Raw genomic sequence first — 24,524 nt, forward strand, 5'->3', positions numbered from 1 at the left:
CAAGTGTCAGCATGCGAACCACTCAACGAAACATCATCGATATGGACTTCCAGCCGCAGGCCCGCTCGTGTATCCTTGATGACTGCATTACACAAAGATTTACGCCTCACCTGGGCCCATCAACACCGACAATGGACTGTTGGTGACTGGAAACATGTTGGCTTGTCGGACGAGTCTCGTTTCAAATTGTATCTAGCGGTTGTACTTGTACGAGTAGACAACTTCATGAATCGATGAATCCTGTCTGTCAGCAGGGGACTGTTCAAGCTGGTGGAGGCTCTGTAATGGTGTGGGGCGTGTTCAGTTGGAGTGACATGGGATTCATGAAGCGTCTAGATACGACTCTGACATGTGACACGTACGTAAGCGTCCTGTCTGATCACCAGCTTCCACTCATGTCCATTGTGCTCCAGATTGGCTCCATGTACACTGTTCTGAGCGTAAACACTTCCGCTGGCCTCCAAACTTCCCAGACATGAACATTGTTGAATATATCTGCGATGGCTTGCGACGTGCTGTTCAGAAGAGATTCCTGACACTTGTTCTGTTACGGATTTATGGACATCCCGGTAGTATTCATGGTGTCAGTTTCGTCCAGGACTACTTCAGACATTAATCGAGTCCATACCAAGTCGTGCTGCGGCACTTTTGCGTTCTCGCGGCGGCCCTACACGGTATTAGGCAGGTGTACCAGTTTCTTTGGCTGTTCAGAATAATTGGTAGCATTCAACCGTATTTCAGGCGTACACAAAGCCCAACAATGCGTTTCGAGAGACAATGCTCTCATCATCAGATTGTACAACGTAGCTCATGAAGTTAAAGGGTTAAAAAAATCTACGAACAATAATAACAGCGGCGTTCATCATATAAATTTGAATAATAGGGCATGGGAATGCGGAGCCATGTCATACTTTAAAATCGTCGATATCTGCCAGTGGCGGTCCCGTCTCACATCGCACATTACACTGGGTCGCGTCCTACATTTATGCTACGGGTTCAGAGCGTGTTAAGTTGGCGCTTCTGCAGATGTCCGGAAGTTGTTGTGAACTGACATGCCCACTGTATTACTGTGTAACTGCAACTACTGGCTCAACTATAGCGCTGTTCTGTTCTATTGGTCGCCTATTTTTCCACGTTTCCGAAACCTGCGGTCTTCAGCATCCAGTTATTCCTCAAAGAGGTGATACAAATTTATAATCATATATCTGCTCTAAGATAATTCTACAAAGTCTCTAAGATATCTGATTTCGTTGCCTTTGACTTGTGCGTTCAGAATACTGTCTTGCTTCTTTCACCACGACTGACGATCGCTAATTCTTTTAGCAGGTCTGGTTTACTCCCTTTGTTTTCGATGTGCAAGATTTCTGTCTTTTTTTGTTCCCTTGAGGAGATGGCCTGTTTTATATATGTGATACGCAACAATTGATCTGTCGTATTTACTTGACCTGAGTGCATCTGTATGTTTCTTGTACCTGAGCTAAAATGTTCTTCCTGTCTATCCATCAGAGGGAACGTATTAAATTTTACAAACTCCAAATCTTTTGAATTTATATTGATCTGTCGTATTTACTTGACCTGAGTGCATCTGTATGTTTCTTGTAACTGAGCTAAAATGTTCTTGCTGTCTATCCATCAGAGGGAACGTATTAAATTTTACAAACTCCAAATCTTTTGAATTTATATATCTTTCTACATACATTGTGCTTCAAATTATGTCTAATTTGATGATTTGTCTGGAACGAGATTTTAACATTGTACGTTTTAAAAATGAGCTGGGTGTAGGTCTGAAATACTGTTGAATGCTACCACTTACTACTGCACGATAAAAGGGCGTAGGAGATCAGACTAAGGGACATTAGACGTATCCTTAGAAAGTACATTCAAGAGGGTGCAGTAGTATGAGCTGTCTGAGCAACGAATGGATACAGTAAGAGGAATACTGTATAGGCCGTGTTATATTATTATTATTATTTTCGATTATTCCCATTTAAGAGAGCGTTTGAACTTGAATTCCTTTATGATGATTGTTTATGTTTTTTCTGAGCCCAGATTTTCTTCATGTGTTCACTGTGTTGTTTCTTTCGCTCCGCTGTCCATTTGCATCCTGGTCTCTTCTGTGTTGTGGTGTCAAATTTATGTTTTTTGATGATGTTCCTGAATTCAGTTCTATTTTCTGCATCGTTTACTGTTATGTGTGCTTGTCTGAGGTCCTCTTCAACTTCTTTTATCCATTTTGTTTTACCCCTGCCTGAGTTGATGACTTTAAGAATTCGCTTTGAAATTCTGTTTTCATTCATCCTGTGGATATGTCCGTAGAACTGCATTATATTATTATTATTATCTTTACTTTCTCAGACGTTAAGTCTGGTGAGGAATGGAGTGACGCGGACCTTTATCAAGCGTCACTTCCTTTTTGCTGTACGGTATATGTTATATTGCATTTAGGAACTTTCGGGTAATTGAACATGTATCAATATTTACGGATTTCTGTAATTGTATATATATGTTTGGATGTAGCTGTATTGCATTGATGTATTGGTGGATATTGTGTGGTATGACTCCTGTAGTTGATAGTATAATTGGTATGATGTCAACTTTATCCTGATGCCACATGTCTTTGACTTCCTGAGCCAGTTGGATGTATTTTTCAATTTTTTCTCCTGTTTTCTTTTGTATATTTGTTGTATTGGGTATGGATATTTCGATTAGTTGTGTTAATTTCTTCTTTTTATTGGTGAGTATGATGTCAGGTTTGTTATGTGGCGTTGTTTTATCTGTTATAATGGTTCTGTTCCAGTATAATTTGTATTCATCATTCTCCAGTACATTTTGTGGTGCATACTTGTATGTAGGAACGTGTTGTTTTATAAGTTTATGTTGTAAGGCAAGCTGTTGATGTATTATTTTTGCGACATTGTCATGTCTTCTGGGGTATTCTGTATTTGCTAGTATTGTACATCCGCTTGTGATGTGATCTACTGTTTCTATTTGTTGTTTACAAAGTCTGCATTTATCTGTTGTGGTATTGGGATCTTTAATAATATGCTTTCTGAAATACCTGGTGTTTATTGTTTGATCCTGTATTGCAATCATGAATCCTTCTGTCTCACTGTATATATTGCCTTTTCTTAGCTATGTGTTGGATGCGTCTTGATCGATGTGTGGCTGTGTTAGATGATATGGGTGCTTGCCATGAAGTGTTTTCTTTTTCCAATTTGCTTTCTTCGTATCTGTTGATGTTATGTGATCTAAAGGGTTGTAGAAGTGGTTATGAAATTGCAGTGGTGTAGCCGATGTATTTATATGAGTGATTGCGTTGTGTATTTTGCTAGTTTCTGCTCGTTCTAGAAAGAATTTTCTTAAATTGTCTACCTGTCCATAATGTAGGTTTTTTATGTCGATAAATCCCCTTCCTCCTTCCTTTCTGCTTAATGTGAATCTTTCTGTTGCTGAATGTATGTGATGTATTCTATATTTGTGGCATTGTGATCGTGTAAGTGTATTGAGTGCTTCTAGGTCTGTGTTACTCCATTTCACTACTCCAAATGAGTAGGTCAATATTGGTATGGCATAAGTATTTATAGCTTTTGTCTTGTTTCTTGCTGTCAGTTCTGTTTTCAATATTTTTGTTAGTCTTTGTCTATATTTTTCTTTTAGTTCTTCTTTAATATTTGTATTATCTATTCCTATTTTTTGCCTGTATCCTAGATATTTATAGGCATCCGTTTTTTCCATCGCTTCTATGCAGTCGCTGTTATCCAATATGTAATCTTCTTGTTTAGTGTGTTTTCCCTTGACTATGCTATTTTTCTTACATTTGTCTGTTCCAAAAGCCATACTTATATCATTGCTGAATCCTTCTGTTATCTTTAGTAATTGGTTGAGTTGTTGATTGGTTGCTGCCAGTAGTTTTAGATCATCCATGTATAGCAAATGTGTGATTTTGTGTGGGTATGTTCCAGTAATATTGTATCCATAATTTGTATTGTTTAGCATGTTGGATAGTGGGTTCAGAGCAAGGCAGAACCAGAAAGGACTTAATGAGTCTCCTTGGTATATTCCACGCTTAATCTGTATTGGCTGTGATGTGATATTATTAGAGTTTGTTTGGATATTAAGTGTGGTTTTCCAGTTTTTCATAACTATGTTTAGGAACTGCATCAATTTAGGATCTACTTTGTATATTTCCAATATCTGTAGTAACCATGAGTGGGGTACACTATCAAAAGCTTTTTGGTAATCAATGTATGCGTAGTGTAGTGACCTTTGTTTAGTTTTAGCTTGATATGTCACCTCTGCATCTATTATCAGTTGCTCTTTACATCCTCGTGCTCCTTTGCAACAGCCTTTTTGTTCTTCATTTATAATTTTGTTCTGTGTTGTATGTGTCATTAATTTCTGTGTAATGACTGAAGTTAATATTTTGTAGATTGTTGGTAGGCATGTTATGGGGCGATATTTAGCTGGGTTTGCTGTGTCTGCTTGATCTTTAGGTTTCAGATAGGTTATTCCATGTGTAAGTGTATCAGGGAATGTGTATGGGTCTGCAATGTAACTGTTAAATAATTTAGTTAGATGTGAATGTGTTGAGGTGAACTTCTTTAGCCAGAAATTTGCTATTTTATCATTTCCAGGGGCTTTCCAATTGTGCGTAGAATTAATTGCTCGGGTGACTTCATGTTGCAAAATTATCACTTCAGGCATTTGTGGTATCATCTTGTATGAGTCTGTTTCTGCTTGTATCCACCGTGCATGCCTGTTATGTTGTACCGGGTTTGACCATATGTTGCTCCAGAAGTGTTCCATGTCTGTTATGTTTGGTGGATTGTCTATTTTAATGTGTGTGTTATCTATTGTCTGGTAAAATTTCTTTTGGTTTGTGTTGAATGTTTGGTTTTGTTTCCTGCTATTTTCACTTTTTTTGTATCTTCTAAGTCGTTTGGCCAATGCTTGTAACTTCTGCTTCTTTTCATCTAATTGCTCCATTGCTTCTTGTTGTGAGATTTTACCTAACCTTTTTCGTTTTTTGTCTGATATTTCATTTCTTATAAATTGTGTTAGCTGTCCGATGTCTTTTCTCAGTTTTTCTATTCTGATCTGTAGCCTGTGTTACCATGCTGGTTTTGTGGGTTTCTTCTGTGTGTTGGTTGGTTCTGATCTCTGCCTAGTGTGTATATTTAGTGTAGTGAGTGCTCCTACATAAACCAGTAGTTGTAACTCTTCCATTGTTGTATTTTCATTTATTTTGTTGTGTATGATTGTGTTGATAGTTGTTATTGTTGTTTCGACTTGTGGGTTATTTGGTGGTCTATGCAAGAATGGTCTAATGTCTGTATTTGTGTCTTTGTATTCTATATATGTCAGCTGAAATTTCTCTTCTATATCTAACATGTGTGTCACTTCGTGTTCTATTTGTGCTTGTTCTGGTGGCTGTCTTAAGATGTCGTTTTCCTCTGATTGTTTAATTGATGTGTGTTGTTCTTTGTTTGTTTGCTCTGGGATGTTTGAGTCCATTACTGTATTTTCTTCTTCTTCTTCTGATTGCACATTATTTTGTTCTAGTATTTGTTGTACTTGTTGTTTGATGTTTTCTAATTCTGACTGGGGTATCCTGTTATTTTTGATTATTACACGGATCTGATCAGCTAGTCGTTGTTCTGTTAAAAATTTTAATTCTGGGTATCTGGTAATAAATGTTGTGTGTACTTGTGATCTGTATCCAGTTGTGTTGGTTCCTAGGTTTGTTGCTTGGTAATAACAGAACATGAGGTGTCGATTAACTTCATCTGACCATCTCATCCTCTGTCTTTGTTTTCCTTCTAGGGTGGTTGCAGGAAGCATATCCTGCAAAACACCTCTATTTGGATTTAAATCATTTTCCAGTTGGCTAGCAGTGTCGTTACCATTGTGGGCGGGCATAGGGTTCAAGCGTCGTCCCCGACCATGACGGCGCTTGTCCGAGGCTTCTTTAGTTCTGTCCTGAACCAAGTAATCACACTAAAAGGGGGGTTAGCCCTATTAGTGGTTTGTTCTTTTCGTCGCCTTTTACGACTGGCAGAACATACCGGAGGCCTATTCTTTTCCCGGGCCTCCACGGGGGTTATTATTATTATTATTATTATTATTATTATTATATTATTATTATTATTATTATTAATTTTTTATTATTATTTTGAGTTTTTCCTCATTACAGAGGCCTACCTCCAACAAAATAATTTACTCGTAAATTACTAAAATATTCCACCAGGTGCTACGATCTTGTGTGTCCTCTTCCTCTGCGCCCATTCTCCTGATTGTGTGCTCTACATTTTGGAGCCAGGTGGTCATAGGTCGTCTTCTTCTTCTACCCTCCGGTTCCCACTCCAGTATCAATTTTCGTATTCTGGCTTCCTCCCTTCGTCGTACATGCGCATACCACTGTAATTTCTTCCTATCCATTACGTCATATATTCTTTCTTTTATTTCCATTCTCCTTATTGAATAAATGTGTGTGAAATCTTATGGGACTTAACTGCTAAGGTCATCAGTCCCTAAGCTTACACACTACTTAACCCAAATTATCCTAAGGACAAACACACACACCCATGCCCGAGGGAGGACTCGAACCTCCGCCGGAACCAGCCGCACAGTCCATGACTGCAGCGCCTTAGATCTCCTTATTATTTCGATGTTCCTTATCTTCTCTTTCCTGGAGAGTCTTGTCGATCTTCTCCAAAAGTCCATCTCTAGAGCTTGTAATTTTTTTTAATGTGCTTCAGATTAATTGTCCAGGTCTCCGTTCCATACAGAACCACACTCTCTAATACAGATTTGTATATTAATTTTTTAGTTCTGTTCATTACATCCCTGCTCCATAAGACTGAGTTAAGCATCCCAATGACCTTTCGTCCGCTACTAATTCTTTTATTGATTTCTAACTCTGATTTTCCCTCGGTTTCTAAACTGGACCCCAAATAATAATAACAATAGTAATAATAATAACAACTATAGTAGTAAGAAGAAGAATGGTGTTGGTGGGGGTATGTATAGAACACTCAACAGCGACGGTATCAGTGCTCTTACTAAACTCATTGGAGACGAATGTGTATTTTTTTATGTTATTACTTTTTTATATTATACACCAAAAGGTAAAACATAAAATGTAATTCTCAAACACCCTGCTACATACTCTCTCACTCGCACTCGCACTCGCTCTTTCACACAGAGAATCAACATATGCCTCAAATCATTTTATGGTTAATAAACACAGGTCGTAACTACACAAGAGCTAAACAACATAGCAACTGTGCTTGGTTGCGTAATAAAATGAAGGACTTATCCTGGAAACACATTAATGTCTTCTTGCTAAGAATATCATTACTGATATCGTTACACTATTATTTATATTAAAAAGAAATTCTTTCACTTTTTGTATTTCCACAAGCGTTTCTCATAATGAGATACTTGGAAATACTAACAAGCTCCTACGTTAGTCTGTATGAACGTGACACACACACTGCCTGTCTGCTGCACTCACCTTTCCAGTCTCCTTGACGGCGACGGCGTTGAGGTACTCCCTCTCTTCTGCAGAGATGCGCGGATGCTCGTTCGCATTTTCGTATACCAGGAACCAGCACACCACAGAGCATACGAACCCAAAGGCACCTACAACAGTAGAACAAAAACACCACTCATAGTAAACTCCACAGTGAGATACTGCACATATTGGAAGTACTATACGCGTCATTACGGAGACGCCTTTCGCGTACTGTAACGTACCCGAGGTTAGTTTACCATATTATCCAAAGGTACTTTACATGCCAAACTAAGTACACTACTGGTCATTAAAATTGCTACACCAAGAAGAAATGCTGGTGATAAACGGGTATTCATTGGACAAATATATTATACTAGAACTGACACGTGATTACATTTTCACCCAATTTGGGTGCATAGATCCTGAGAACTCAGTACCCAGAACAACCACATCTGGCCGTAATAACGGCCTTGATACGCCCGGGCATCGAGTCAGAGCTTGGATGGCGTCAGTCGCATGTCCTTCTTCACCAGCACACATCTGGATACAGTGAGGGCGTATTAGGCTACGTAGTGTAGTCTTTACTGATCATTTCAGTGCGCACTTCACTTGCGCAATGTTATTGGTGAGCAACTCATCGGTGTAGTTATTTCAGATAACCGAACTTAATACAGTACTGTATCTTGACTTCCTTCAAAATGTGTTACCAGGATACTAGGAGGATACTCCTTTGGTGACACAACGGCGAATGTACTTTCAACACGATTGAGCTCCTGCACATTCGGTGCGGCCAGTGACACAGCATGTCACTGAAACGTATCCTGGGCGCTAGATTGGTCACCGTAGAGTCATTTCCAGACCACCAAGATCACCCGACCTTACTCAGTTAAATTACTGTTTGTGGGGTTGCCTTAGGAGCGAAGTCTACAAGCGCGGACCGGACACAAAATGGTTCAAATGGCTGTTGGCATTAAGGGACTCAACATCTGAGGTCATCAGTCCTCTGGACTTAGAACTACTTACACCTAACTAACCTAAGGACATCATACCCATCCATACCCGAGGCAGTATTCGAACCTGCGACCGTAGCAGCAGCGCGGTTCTGGACTGAAGTTATGGAGATGTTCATAATATAGTGGGTATTCAATAATTATGCTTTCATTCTATAAGGAACTGACTCCACTACTAACATCAGTACGAGGTGAGATCTCCACAGGTACGATGCACTTTTGTATCCGCTGTGGCATGGAAGCAAACAGCTTCTGAATGTCATCTTTAGAAATTTCTTGCAATGCCTTAAAAACATGGTGTGTAAGTACGTGAAGGTTGCTGGCTGGAGGTGGTATGGAAACATACATCTTCCTATCGCATCCCAGTTACACTATCTGCTCAAAAATATTCGGACAAATTTTGGAGGACATTAATAGGACTTGCCTCCAGTGTTCGCCTTCATATAACTTTAATACTTTTAATGTGGTGTCTCAATGTCTGAAGAGGACTGCCACCCCAATCTGCCTCTGGAGCTGACACCAGGAGAGGTAGTTGGACGCAGAGGTCTTGAATGAAGTCGACTCATCCCAAAGGTGCTCATTTGGGCTCTGATAAAGACTCCGGGAAGAGCAATCCATTTCAAGAATGCAATTGTTCACAAACCATTTCCTCACAGACGCCGCTTTATGACAGGTTCCATATCATGCTGTTATGAACAATCATAGTCTCTGTTTTCTTCACGCTGCTATAAACTATGTTCATTTCTGGCCAGATATAGCGTTTGTTTACACGAAATAAAAAGTTCACTCACTGACCACGAAAAGCATCTCCATAACGAAGCACCAAATCCTTCGTGCTTCACTGTTACCACTACTCATGATAGCAGGTCACGCCCTGCAGGCATTGGCCCAATGCGAAACCCATCCATCGGATTGCCACAAGGCAAGCGTGATTCATCCCTCCAGAACACTCATTTCAGTTCTACACCGTCCAGTGGCGTCGCTTTGTACATCCCCAGACTACTGAAATGTGTGTCTTACGAGGAATTGCTCGACCATTGTACCCCATTCTTTTTAACTCCTTATGCCCACATTCATTGTAATAACTGGACTGCTGATGGAACTCTCGAGTGATTCCACCATCCGCTATGTTCCACGTTAGCTGTGCATCAGTACATGAGGTCTGCCTGGTGTGGTTATTCCTTGCGCCTCCACTTCACAATCACATCACCAACAGTCGATTTAGGGAGCTTTAGAGGGGTTGAAATATCCCTGATGGATTTGTTACTCAGGTGAGAGTCAATGACTACTCCACGTTCGAAGTCATTAAGGCCTCCTGACCGATCCATTATGATGTTTGTGCTTCTCTACAGACAACACACTACTGCTCAAGGACATTTGGATGTCTTCCACGTGGACTGTCTTCACACCTGTTCAGTATATCTTGCACGATTGGCCAAGTTTGGCCTTACAGGCTGTTTTCGGCCTTACAGGCCACCTTCATGTGCACTAGATTTTCAAAATGGACTGCAAGGCCGAACTTTGCCAATCGTGAAAGATATAATAAATTGAATATTTGTGAAAAATAGTCAACGTGAAAAACTTCAAAATATCCTCCATGAATAAACAGATCGACAATACTCCTGGTCTCACTTTACATTGGCGAGCTGGACTCTCGTGACATTCAGTGGTCAGTTCCACATTAAACAGGGGTCTCCAGATGTTTTTAATCAGACAGTGTATGTTCTGTGGCTGACAAATCAGGTGCCCAGGCAGGCCCCTCTCTTACCTGCACATTCATCAAGCCTTTTGCACTGTGAACAGCAGTGCGCACACTTGCATTATCCAGCTGATAAAGTGCACTTGGTATACTAGCCAGGAAGGGTATGACAACAGTGATTGAAATTCTTACCACATGGTAGCGTGCATTCAATCTCCCTTCAACAATTACCAAATCAGCTCTTTAGTCGTAACCAATGGCTCAACATACTTTGGTTCCAGGAGTTGGAGAGGTATGGGTGTCTAGAGCCGCTCCACCCTCTGACATGTAAGTTGTCTCTTGACTGCAAACTACGCAACTTGTCATACAGTGTCAGCGGTGAACGACGTATGGCAACTCGAGAGAGCCAGCTACCAGTAACCTGTTACCAATTGTTCATGGCGACACACTGCTTGTAATCTCTCTCCTTATTTCACCTTTTGTCGTCCACTCTTGAGAGACAGTGGAACAATTCTACTACCAGATGTAAAGCTCTTCTAAGACCTCGTTACATTTCCTGTCACACTGTTGTACTGTCGATTCATTCTGCGATCACTGCACTACAGAGTTCAGTCTGTCAACACAATCCTCCCGTATCCCTTACGCCAATGATTCGTCTTCTCTAAAAGTCCAAAAGATAGCGATACGCTACGTGTGCAAGTCCTCTAGGCATACTGTGTTGCGCCCACTACCTGTGGACACCACACGATTCTACATCAGTAGGAAGGACATTTTTATATACTGCATATAAGCTTGCATGAGGGTCAAACTGTAATCAGCACAGCCCACTGGAACAGAAATACTAATCAGTCTGGTAACGCTCTTTCAAGGTATTTAGGGTTAGGGGGGTAGTACTTCCCATTTCCATCAGTGTGTTAAGAGAGTGGAGAGGCTGACCTGTGACGTAGAAGATGGAGGGCCACCCGCCGAGCAAGGTGGCCTGGCAGAGGACGCCGGACAGCGGGAATATGACGACGTTGGCCAGCGGGAAGCCCGTGTAGGCCACGCCCATCAGCGCCGTCCGCTCCTCGGGCGCCGCCCAGCGCGTGTACAGCTGGTACACGCTCGGCAGGCTGAAGCCCTGCAACACCCAGGAGGCGGGAGTCGGTCACTAATTCCCATCACCAGAAGCCGATGATTCTTACGAGTGTAGCGACAATTCCGGCAAATAGTACATGCAGACGAACAAATATGAAAGGCGTCCAACATTGTACCACGTTATCGACTGGTATCCAATGTAGGATTGCGTTCAGTATTTTCTCACAAGTAAAACTGCTACAAAGAAATTTTGACTGACGGCAATAGCAAACCGTACATTGCTACGAAGTCTTTCTCGACGTAGTCCTTGGACAAAAAGTTCTCAGTTAGCTCTCCCCGTTCGGATAAATTTCCAAGTTTTAGAAGATAGCCTCCATCGTCGTCAACAATGGCTTAAACTGAGCGTTCTGCGACTGTCGATGCTCCAAATTTCATACCCAGAGAACGGAATCTGATTAGCTGCACTACATCACAGACCATGGTTCAAATGTCTCTGAGCACTATGGGACTTAACTTCTAAGGTCATCAGTCCCCTAGAACTTAGAACTACTTAAACCTAACTAACCTAAGGACATCGCACACATCCATGCCCGAGGCAGGATTCGAACCTGCGACCGTAGCGGCCGCGCGGCACAGACCATGGTGAACGACTTATGTGTCCACAGATTATGTTCGCGATTCGTGCCCTGGGTCGCTTGCAGTGCCTCCACTTATATCAGGTGCTAAGCTTTAACCAGTCTTTCTCTCTGCTCTTTCTTTATCAATTGGACACTTCCATGCATTGCTAAGTGTATACCTGGTGTCATCACACAGACTTTTTTATAATACTTCCCTAATCTCAGAGTCCCAATACTTAAATGTGTGAACCAGAATTCTCGTATTTTCAAATGTAATTTTGTGTTTATTGAACAGGCTCAGCTTGGCCACCGCTGATTTTTCAGAATTCCTAGTTTAAGATGAACAATGTAAGAGAAACGATAGATTACTAGTCGCTGTAAAGATGACAGATTGAGTTGCAGTCAGGCACAACGGAAAGACTATTGCACATTTAGCTTTCGGCCAAAGTCATCTTCAGAAAAAGAAGCACACATGCACACACTCACACACATGACCACCATTCCCGGTAGCACGGACTGGAATGAAACTGTCATGTTGAACGAAAGCAGCAACATGAAGGATTGGGGAAAGGGAAGTGCTAGTGTAGTGGGGAGAGAAGAGCGCTGTCTTACCACTAGATGCAGTGTTGGGACGTTGTGGGGCGGGGAGACAGAGGGATGTGAATGAGGAGTGGAAAAAGAGAGGGTTTATTCATTATTTCTCTTCCACATTTCCTTACAAATGTTTCCACGAAGTTTCATATTCCTACAGTCACTCGTTTTTGGCGGCTGTCCACATCAGTAGTGGAAGTTTAATTACAACCACCACGTAAATGGATTCAACTACTAACACATCTTCAGCATTTTTCGTCAGTAATTAGTTCTGCAGCTGGAAAGCACTGTAAATAGAACCTTACACGTTACGGAAGTGTAGTAAAGCCAACAATGTTACTGCTATCAGCGTGTTGTCAGAGGTGATGGGAGATTCTCGCTCGAGGATGCAAACACACGTAGACTTTGCTGCATGTATATAGGGAAATCAGTGAGTGTTGCTTCTAATATGCGGTGCTGTGCATCATAAAAATACTAACACCGAAAGCAGCAAGCAGTAAGTCAAGGAATAAAGGAATATAAAAACTTTAAAATTCTCATTGGTGATGACCCCATGATGAAAAGTCTTTGAATGCGTGATAGTATAAACTGCGTTACTACAAGAAGATCGTTTATTGTGCTGTCACGACAACAGAACGAGCTGCACTTGTCCAAAATATATTATCGCTGTAGCTTATACATTACTTTTAAAAAAGGTGTAATTGTCTCCTATTGCAAAGCACAAGTTTTAAAATTGGCTCAAAGGTGCCTAAACCCTTCCTCTGTAACAGTGCAGAAGCGTGGCGCCCTGCGACGTTGGGCTTATCGACACAACATCAAGGTGTCGAAACTTGCGAAAAAGAAAGGCGACAGCTCTGAAATTCGTTTCAGGTCAAGGTGAGTTAATGATAGCACATTGACACCGAATGCCGTCACAACTCTGCCCAACGCCATCGTGGGCTTGTCACACGACTGGGAGGCTGTCACACCTCCTCGTATCCACATTTCAGCCCTTCGTTTGATGCCTCTGCTATGGAGGTCAGAACTGCGTCAGACAGCATTGGAATCATGCAATTTCCTTATGGTGGCCGAGGAAAATGTTGATTCCCATAAATTTAGAGGTCGCAAACGAAAGTTCGCAGTGCAGTAAGCAACAGTACGACATTGTAGACAATATTCGACAGTACTGACACATTCCAGACGATTCAACCCTACTCTAAGGACATCTTCGAGTTGCAATCCCTCTGAACGTGATCTGATCCTTTTGGTGCGTAGTGCGACCGCAATATTTTGCTCTGGTGTACAGGATGAAACTACTAGGGACTATTAAATAACATTCTACGAAATTTGGACGTTATCCGAAGCAACAAATGGAGTTTATAAAAAATGGTTCAAATGGCTCTGAGCACTATGGGACTCAACTGCTGAGGTCATTAGTCCCCTAGAACTTAGAACTAGTTAAACCTAACTAACCTAAGGACATCACAAACATCCATGCCCGAGGCAGGATTCGAACCTGCGACCGTAGCGGTCTTGCGGTTCCAGACTGCAGCGCCTTTAACCGCACGGCCACTTCGGCCGGCTAATGGAGTTTATACTTTTCCCTTCTGTGGAATGTTGTGGGGCCGCAATTTTTTTTTCTGGGGTACAGGATGAACCAATGGGGACCATTCAGATCCATTTGACGAAATTTAAACGTGATCCGAAGCAGCAACTGGTGTTTACACGTTTCCAGTCCTTCTGTTTCATTCTCTCCTATGGTGTAATCATGGATGGATGCAACACTGACATATGCGTGAATAAAACGGGAAAGCCCCCTCCCCCCGCTGCACCCCTCTCTTGAGCATGTTAAAAATGTACCTAACAAGTGTCGAAGGGATTGCCTGCTTTCAGATGCTCGAGCAGCTGTGAGGCATCACTCTGCTGAATGGATGTCGAAGTCTCTGACAGGCATATTTTTAACATGCTCAAGAAAGGCGCATGCGTGGCATGGGGGTTCGACCTTTAAATGTGTGAAAATGGACGACCCAAGGAAGGGGGTGATTTATTCCACATCTTGTGGGCTCTTTGCGTCGATTCTGAGCGGCGGTGTATCTGAAATGTTTTCCTCCTCAAGTTGGAAGGAAGTTTTTGAGCCGGCCGCGGTGGCCGTGCGGTTCTAGGCGCTCCAGTCCGAAGCCGCGCTGCTGCTACGGTCGCAGGTTCGAATCCTGCCTCGGGCATGGCTGTGTGTGATGTCCTTAGGTTAGTTAGGTTTAAGTAGTTCTAAGTTCTAGGGGACTGATGACCGCAGCAGTTGAGTCCCATAGTGCTCAGAGCCATTTGAAGTTTTTGAAATACTGCACTACGCTGACTGCAGGCGCTGAACTGTCTAACAGGTGGTGTGGAACTGTTTGAGTATCCGTGGTGCAGTATAAGGCAGAAGCAATCTAGTCTGTAGTTGACATCATTCCATACTGGCGGCCCACACTATCGGCGGGCGTATATGACGCTCTGAAGGTAAAGGTATGGGAGCAGGAAGAGGTCCAGGTTTGTGAGCGCCATCTGGAGGCTGATGCACGGGCCTGAGACACGCCAAGCGAGTAGTTGTGCCTGTGTGGCAGTGGCCTCTCACAGTATTTATTGTTTACCTTTTAGTTAGTAGACAATGTACACAGAGTGTTTCTAAAATAAATGTAAAATATGAGAGGTCTTATAGAGTGAATCATAGCAAGCAAATTACGCATAGCAACCCAAAGTTCATACACCAGATTTTGATGAGGACGCATTAGCACTGCTGCAAAACACGCCCTCAACAAGCTCGCGGAGTGTTGCTCAGTAGAGTGGGGTCTGCATCCTTCCACCATCCTTCACACCTACAAATCTTTGATCTGCCCCATCCTCTGTTAGGCCAGCTTGGATTTCCGCCCCTCCCCGGTTCTATAAAGCCCTCCAAATCCTCGAATGCCATGCGCTCCGCCTCACCTTCTGCATCCGCCTTACGTCCCCCACGCGCATCCTCTACGACCTCATCCCCTTCCCCCACCTTCTCCTTCTCCTTGAACACATCCGCACACTATATATTGTCCGCCGCATTGATCCCCCTCACCCCCTTGTGTCTCCTTTCCACCCCCAATCCGTTGCCACACCTTTACCGCTGTGTCCCACCCTCTCTCCATCTCCACACTCTCCGCCTCCTTCCCCAACGCAACTTCCACCATCTACCCCTCCTGGATGATGAGCTTCACCCTGACATCTACTCTTGCTACCAACTCTAACCCCATCTTCCTGCCTCCTCCTCTGGGCTCCCTCTCCTCCCCGTCCCTTCTCCTGAGTGGCTTCCCCCTCTTACTCCCCCTCCCTCTCTTGTGCTCCCTTTCAGTATCTCTGCACTCCCTCCTGCCTTGTCTTCCCTCTCCATCTCCTGCCCCACCAGTCTCCTGCCTCTTAGTGTACCCACTGACGCCCCTACACTCTTCATCCCGCCATCTCCCCTGCTGCCCCTTGCTCTCACCTCCTTTTCCATCCTCTCTGGCCTCTCCCTCGGCAGGTCCCACCTGGCAGTTTTATACTGTGTGTGCTCCAAGTGGGTTTTAAGAGTGTTGTTCTGAAGTGTTTTTAGCCTGTGCATGTGCATTCTGTGTCTTGCTTGTGTTTTAAGAATCGCCAACTGTGTTGTTTAACTTTATGTTTTTTTTAATTGTCCCCCCCCCCCCCCCATGAGCGTCTCCCTGTCAGTGTATTTTATCTCCGTTATCTCCCCTTACTCTGTTTTATATTCCCCTTTTTTATCGCCTTATATATATAGCATTTTATACATTTTATTCTTGTCTTAGTTGTCATGTCACTCGGCTGAAGAGCGGCGGATTGTGCCGGTGACAGCCCTCCCCTGCCCATATGAGACAGGGGAATGAAATCACAATAAAGGAAAAAAAATTGCTCAGTAGATGCATGTAAGACCTTCCATGGTCTGGCGTGTGTGGAATGTAGATGATGCGCACGTTTACCGCCTTCGGACAGTTCAAGCCCTTAACCCGAAATATTTTCCGCGTCGTATTGACTTCAGTCAGTGGTTTTCGCAAAGGTGTACCTTTCAGCCTGAATTTCCACACTTCGTACTTTTTATGGATGAGGCATCGTTTACAACAGCCACAATTAACACGTGTGGGCATGGGACAATCCTCACACTTCCTTTGTTTGTTCATGATCACCAAGAGCGCTTCGCTGTCAACGTTTCAGCTGGTTTAGTAGGCGATGGTCTGCTGGTAGATACGACGACAGAAATAGATAATTAATCTTCTTAAGGGGTTAGCACTGCCAGAGTTATTAGACATGTACCTCTCTATGTGCACAGCACATCTGATAATACATGATGGTGCATCTACACACTTCGCTCATGTGGTGGGAAATTATTTGGATGAGACCTTTGGTAAGAACTGGATAGAGGGCGGTGGACCGGCCAAATGGCCTGCAAGTTCCCCTGACTCGACGGTCCTTGATTTTTTCGTCTTTGGCCACCTGAAATCTGTTCTTTACGAAACACCTATCGAGATTAATGAAGAGCTAATTTCGCGAATTATGGCAACCTCTGATGCAATTCCGACTTTGCCAGGGGTAGCCGGCCGGTGTGGCCGTGCGGTTGTAGGCGCGTCAGTCTGGAACCGCGTGACCGCTACGGTCACAGGTTCGAATCCTCCCTCGGGCGTGGATGTGTGTGATGCCCTTAGGTTAGTTAGGTTTAAGTAGTTCTAAGTTCTAGGGGACTGATGACCACAGATGTTGAGTCCCATAGTGCTCAGAGCCATTTGAACCATTTTTGAACCAGGGCTGTATGAAAGGATGTGACAATCACTAAGGCATACACTGTTAAATGACACCTCGTGCCGAGCGATAATTGATGTGGACAGGAGTTGTTATGAGAAAGTTTCTTGTTATGATCCACTCTATCAGCCCATTCACTTTTTACATTCATTTTGGAAACACCCTGTACGTTCCATTAATGTGACGAAACAAAGGTCAGTCAAGAGATTCTGAAAAAGACGTTCTAAAATTTAACACTTCACATCGTTTTTATAAACGAGACGCTCTGGGACAGCATAGAGCGTTAAAGCAGCTGGTTGTGAGTCACGGGAAAATGCGCTTTCTCGGGATAAAAAAAATGGTTCAAATGGCTCTGAGCACTATGGGACTCAACTGCTGTGGTCGTAAGTCCCCTAGAACTTAGAACTACTTAAACCTAACTAACCTAAGGACAGCACACAACACCCAGCCATCACGAGGCAGAGAAAATCCCTGACCCCGCCGGGAATCGAACCCGGGAACCCGGGCGTGGGAAGCGAGAACGCTACCGCACGACCACGAGATGCGGGCAATTTCTCGGGCTCGACCAGCATATTAACGGAGAGGGGCAGCGAGCCGGCCATCCTGGATGTGGTTTTTAGGTGGTTTACCACATCTGACTTGGTGGAGAAACGTGCGATAAATAGGCTAGGGGGGGAAAAGCAGTCATTCCTTATTTTTGCCCGGAACAGAGCTACTGCCTGCCGAGAAGTGGTCAGAATAGTTCTAATATACACCCTAACTGTTGTCAGTGAGTTTGATAGAGGAAGGTTGTTCCGTTATTTTTTTAGTAAAAATTTTTATGATTTTCATTTGTCGGTTGTACGGTAATTCATTTGTATTATTCTTGTTACGTCACCTATACATAAGGTAATACTTTTTAACACATCATTGTTCAAACAACGTATTTTGGCCTGCTTGTTGTTTCCTTCAGTTCGATACTTTTCTCAGTGAACCACTAAAGTGAATATGGTGTCCGATTGCGAAAAGTGGCACACTACTCATTGGGAAAAGTGGCCAAGGTGTTTACCCATAATAGTATAGATCAAACTGACTTTTAAGCCCTTTTGTATACAAAGTAATCACCTCAAATTCTATCCCTTTGGGACGATTTTCAATTATTTAATTAGTTGTTGTTGTTGTTGTGGTCTTCAGTCCAGAAACTGGTTTGATGTAGCTCTCTATGCTACTCTATGCTGTGCAAGCTTCTTCATCTCCAAGTAACTACTGCAACCTTAATCCTTCTGAATCTGCTGAATGTATTCATCTCTTGGTCTCCCTCTACGATTTTTATCCTCCACGCTGCCCTCCAGTACTAAACTGGTGATCCCTTGATGCCTCAGAATGTGTCCTACGAACCGATCCCTTCTACTAGTCAAGTTGTGCCACAAATTTCTCTTCTCCCCAATTCTATTCATTACCTCCTCATTAGTTATGTGGTCAACCCATCTAACTTCAACATTCTTCTGTAGCCCCACATTTCGAAAGCTTCTATTCTCTTCTTGTCCAAACTATTTATCGTCCATGTTTCAGTTCCATACATGTCTACACTCCACACAAATACTTTCCGAAAGGACTTCCTGACATTTAAATGTATACTTGATGTTAACAAATTTCTCTTCTTCAGAAACGCTTTCCTTTCCATTGCCAGTCTACATTTTATATCCTCTCTACTTCGACCATTAATTTATATTACTTAAAAACGTTATATTTTGCTGAGTACAGAAGTCTGATTGTACACGGTCTGCTCTGGCCTCTTGGCATTGTTTCAGGTACTATGGCATCAACAAGCCTAGAAAATTTGTCCGAAAATAATAACAACAAACATGGGATGCTGTTGCGATGGCACTGGACACATTACACTCCTAGATAGAGTAAAATGGAAAATATGTAAGCCTTCAGAAAAATGCGTACGGTTTCTATAAATTACATTCTATTGCACATAAAAGTATTTTATGTGGCACCTTGTAGACATAGATTCAAAATGTGCAAGCGGCAAGCTTGTATCAGTAACCATGATTTGGTGAAAATTCCGTTTCCCATCGAGGGGCCGCTATACCCCATCTTCCCCTAAATACACTCCTGGAAATGGAAAAAAGAACACATTGACACCGGTGTGTCAGACCCACCATACTTGCTCCGGACACTGCGAGAGGGCTGTACAAGCAATGTACGGCACAGCGGACACACCAGCAACCGCGGTGTTGGCCGTCGAATGGCGCTAGCTGCGCAGCATTTGTGCACCGCCGCCGTCAGTGTCAGCCAGTTTGCCGTGGCATACGGAGCTCCATCGCAGTCTTTAACACTGGCAGCATGCCGCGACAGCGTGGACGTGAACCGTATGTGCAGTTGACGGACTTTGAGCGAGGGCGTATAGTGGGCATGCGGGAGGCCGGGTGGACGTACCGCCGAATTGCTCAACACGTGGGGCGTGAGGTCTCCACAGTACATCGATGTTGTCGCCAGTGGTCGGCGGAAGGTGCACGTGCCCGTCGACCTGGGACCGGACCGCAGCGACGCACGGATACACGCCAAAACCGTAGGATCCTACGCAGTGCCGTAGGGGACCGCACCGCCACTTCCCAGCAAATTAGGGACACTGTTGCTCCTGGGGTATCGGCGAGGACCATTCGCAACCGTCTCCGTGAAGCTGGGCTACGGTCCCGCACACCGTTAGGCCGTCTTCCGCTCACGCCCCAACATCGTGCAGCCCGCCTCCAGTGGTGTCGCGACAGGCGTGAATGGAGGGACGAATGGAGACGTGTCGTCTTCAGCGATGAGAGTCGCTTCTCGCTTCGTGCCAATGATGGTCGTATGCGTGTTTGGCGCCGTGCAGGTGAGCGCCACAATCGGGACTGCATACGACCGAGGCACACAGGGCCAACACCCGGCATCATGGTGTGGGGAGCGATCTCCTACACTGGCCGTACACCACTGGTGATCGTCGAGGGGACACTGAATAGTGCACGGTACATCCAAACCGTCATCGTCATCGTCATCGTCATCGTTCTACCATTCCTAGACCGGCAAGGGAACTTGCTGTTCCAACAGGACAATGCACGCCCGCATGTATCCCGTGCCACCCAACGTGCTCTAGAAGGTGTAAGTCAACTACCCTGGCCAGCAAGATCTCCGGATCTGTCCCCCATTGAGCATGTTTGGGACTGGATGAAGCGTCGTCTCACGCGGTCTGCACGTCCAGCACGAACGCTGGTCCAACTGAGGCGCCAGGTGGAAATGGCATGGCAAGCCATTCCACAGGACTACATCCAGCATCTCTACGATCGTCTCCATGGGAGAATAGCAGCCTGCATTGCTGCGAAAGGTGGATATACACTGTACTAGTGCCGACATTGTGCATGCTCTGTTGCCTGTGTCTATGTGCCTGTGGTTCTGTCAGTGTGATCATGTGATGTATCTGACCCCAGGAATGTGTCAATAAAGTTTCCCCTTCCTGGGACAATGAATTCACGGTGTTCTTATTTCAATTTCCAGGAGTGTATTAGACAGGTACCCACGTCCTCCCCCAGATAAAAGCTACGCAAACATTTAGGAAACTTTATCACACTTGAACATGAGAACACTACATGTAGACAGACGGGGTATGCGAATTGCGCCCCGGACGGTTGGTGGTGGTGGTGGTGGTAGGGGGGGGGGGGGGCTGGAGAGGTAGTGGTATCAGGAAGAGCATCCTGCCACCCACTTCAACTAACAGGGCCAAATTCTAATTAGCACACCTACTGCCTGGAGACACGGTGGAAGCACTGTACTGTAACCAGCATGGCTGGCGACGAGTGTTCGTTCATGTTGTCCTTGTAATATCAAAACAATTTCCTTGAAAATTACGACGCTGACGTCAGATTAATTTACCTAAAGACACGACCCAGTGGTATGACACTCAATAAATAGGGAGGACGCCGGTTGAGATCCTCCTGACCATACTGGTGTAAGTTTCCCATGACTTCCCTAAATCGTTTAAGACAAATGTTGAGATGGTCCGCTCGGAACGGACGTGATAGATTTCTTTCTACAAACCGAAGCTTGTGCTCTGTTTATAACAACCTCGTCGTCGACGACAAGTTAAACATCAATGCTCTTTCTTATCTAAGATTTGTCTGAAATTTTCCAATTAAAAACGACTGTATGTGACGTCTATCAGCATAAATTAAAAAATTTGGTATTTTGTGTTTTCAGTACAACACTAAAAATGTTGTTAGTCACAAAGCCTTTATTACGGTCACACGTCACAAGGAAATTCCTTTACTTTTACGCCAAAATGTTTCACGAAGGTCAGTCGTGTATACTTCTGAGAAACTAGCTTCTGCTACCAGCTGGAAAATAAAACTGTATCACACATTTTTGCGATTGTACCTCATATTTCGTACTTTTCTACAAAGGTCTATTCAAGTAATGAACGGACTGAAGTAATATTCTTAAGGTGAGGAAATCCGTGTAATGAACTATCCGTAATAATTAACCTGTTAGGAACACGGAAGGTCTGTGGTGAAAATTGGGACCGAAAACGATTCTCGGCTAAATTGGTTCCTCACTCCTCAAGAGCTAATAACTTCCCTAGCGCAGTTTATTAGCTATAAGGACTTGAGTCTGAAATATAACGTACATTAGGGGAGCTAATAGCGTATTAAAGGAAATTATTTTTGGTTTTAAACTGTGTATGAATAAATGTAACGGGCCACTTCCCTATACTTTTTTTTAAGAACTACATCTCCAGCTTGACGGCTGTCTCTCCTTCCTGGACATCCAAGCTACTGCATTGTTCGTTTTGCAGATCAGGACTTGAAGCTAATAGATTCCTGTATAATACGTAGTGGCCAAGAATCGAAGGACACGTCCTTCGTCTCGCACGAACGCTATAATTACACGCAATAATCTATTACCTTTAATTCATCAAGGTCTCTCATAGTCATTCTCAGAGAGTAAGCAATGCCGCAAAATAAAAGATAAGCTGATACAGGCTTACTCAGCAAAATATACTACTCTAGATGCACATTTTGTGGGGAGGAACTCAAATCTATTATGCAGTCTAGGACCTTACCAAACTTATCCTCGGTAAATACCTCGTGTTACTCGTTGTTAATTCTTTTCTGCCTGCCATTGGCCTCAGCAGTATTCGCATCGATTTTCTAGTGACCTGATTTCAAGTACAAGGAAGTTCATAACTCCTCGTTTGTATGATTTTTCAGCGACACATTTTACTTAGAATTATTTACTAATATTTAGTCTCGCCCCTCTCTCTAGCTTGTAGAAGTAACTACAGCAGTCACAAACATCTATGCCGATCGCATAATGCTCAATTATTTGTTATAATGCCTTCATACACAATTGTTTTCTAGAATGTAAAAGGTGCGTTCGATCTTGAATTATTTTTAAAAGTCTAGAAATCGATCTGTCGATGTAGCTGTAGCGACGTAGAGCTAATTTGCAAAGAAATTAGTAAGAGATTATCTGAGCATTTTTCTGCAATAATTAAAATGACCCTGTGTAATGGCTCTATAATCCTCAAGGCAATTATGCTGGTTTTGCTGTTAAAAAGTGAATTTCTATTTTCTGTTCTGGTGTTTGTGTTATGTTCTAACAAATAAACATTTAAACTCGATTTTCTTTTGTCATTATCATAGAAGGATTAAAAAAAAAAAAAAAGAATTTCAGTATGGTTGAAATGAGACAAGTATCGGAAGTATAGACAATTTAATAACTTAAAAACTGAGAAAGTATAAAGTAATATTTTGTGAAGTGTGGCTGTAAGTGTATCGAAACTAATGTACAACGTGCCTTCTTCTCGCTAGGGCATTCACAGAAACCATATTCACGTAAGGTGATTGGGCAGAGCTGTATTTCAGTATAGGTTTGTTTCATATTTATGGACGGGTCTGCCGCTTCCTCCCACTAATGCACTACTGCCTCATGATCAGCTGCTTCAACGCTGACATCATGGTGTCTTGTAGCTTCTCTTGGTTGCTGATAATTTTAGCTTATTTCTATGCATTCCAAACCATCACAATGACACATTCTTTCCTAGGTTTGAAGGAACAGAAGGTGGCCTAATATGCTATTGGCTCGTTTCTCTGTTCGTAACCTTGCTTTAAATAATTGAAAAAGAGTTCATGGTATCAGAGGGACAGAGGAACTGTTAACTTCTCTAGGGTATTGAATCTAAAATCGCCAATAAGTGCAATACTATTACATGATCACGTATCGCAATGTCTCCGATATTCTTAATGAATCTCACGGTAAATTGAAAGGAAGCAACACATAGTTGTAGCATTTGTTTAAAGTAGGATAACAGGTATATTTAAGAAGATTCTTGTGAGCTGAAGACTAGAAAAGGCGAGGGGTATTTTAGTACCAATACAGCAATTACTTTCTTAGCGAATTAAGTTATTAATTAAAATAAAAAAGCCTTTCGTGCCGGAGACGTGAGTGAGGGAGAAGTTACTGAATATCATTCCCTCTGTGCAGGAGAAATTTTGGGCTGGGTTAATTTTAGTACGCCAACTTTCAAACTGTAATTATCAATCGTCCCCGACAAGGCGTTGACCATTACGGGGCCTACTTGATTTGAAGGAGTTCTGCATCAGCGCAAGGCACCTTTCTGGGAGATAGTACGCGGTTAGGCCCGGCCAAGTAATGGCAATCTAACTCATCTGTAGAATTTCCAGAAAGATCGTTTGCAAGACGGACACTTGTTACTGTAGGAACCATCTTGGCGAATGCCTCGCCTCATCCTGAAAGTGTGAAAAGAGCAGCGATAACCTTAGAAAATCCGGTGTTAGATTTACTATTTTTCGAGACGTAAACGATCTGGAGATTCATGCGATCCGAAGAAAACTGTCGATCGCCACCTGCATAATATGACGAGATGCTACGGCCTACAGGCCAGGTAACAGACGCCATTTTGTTCCACTGTCAATCATCGCGATCAGTACATCTCTCTCCCGCTCGTCTCTACCCTATAGTGGCTTCCTTAACATCACTTTTATCTCAGTTGACGCTTAAACACATGCTAAAACTGATACCGAATAGTAGTGCCTTTTCCCCCTATTTTAGTTCTTAGTATTCGTTTCCTTCAAAAATGGTTCAAATGGCTCTGAGCACTATGGGACTTAACTTCTGAGGTCATCACTCCCCTAGAACTTAGAACTTATTAAACCTAACCAACCTAAGGACATCACACACACCCATGCCCGAGGCAGGAT

At 43.2% G+C, this 24,524-nt stretch overlaps 1 protein-coding gene across 3 annotated transcripts in view; it reads right to left on the reverse strand.

The window, feature by feature from the left end:
- LOC126259363 (uncharacterized transporter slc-17.2-like) overlaps nucleotides 1–24,524 on the reverse strand; it is a 531,434-nt gene that overhangs the window by 45,873 nt on the left and 461,037 nt on the right. For all 3 annotated transcript variants that reach the window (XM_049956099.1, XM_049956101.1, XM_049956100.1), the window contains 2 exons: nucleotides 11,162–11,345; nucleotides 7,517–7,644 (listed from right to left, as the gene is read on the reverse strand). In XM_049956099.1, the coding sequence (XP_049812056.1) occupies nucleotides 7,517–7,644; nucleotides 11,162–11,345 (312 nt within the window). The remainder of the gene's footprint in view (nucleotides 1–7,516; nucleotides 7,645–11,161; nucleotides 11,346–24,524) is intronic.

Source organism: Schistocerca nitens, chromosome 5 (assembly GCF_023898315.1).
Source record: "Schistocerca nitens isolate TAMUIC-IGC-003100 chromosome 5, iqSchNite1.1, whole genome shotgun sequence".
Lineage (NCBI taxonomy): Eukaryota > Metazoa > Arthropoda > Insecta > Orthoptera > Acrididae > Schistocerca > Schistocerca nitens.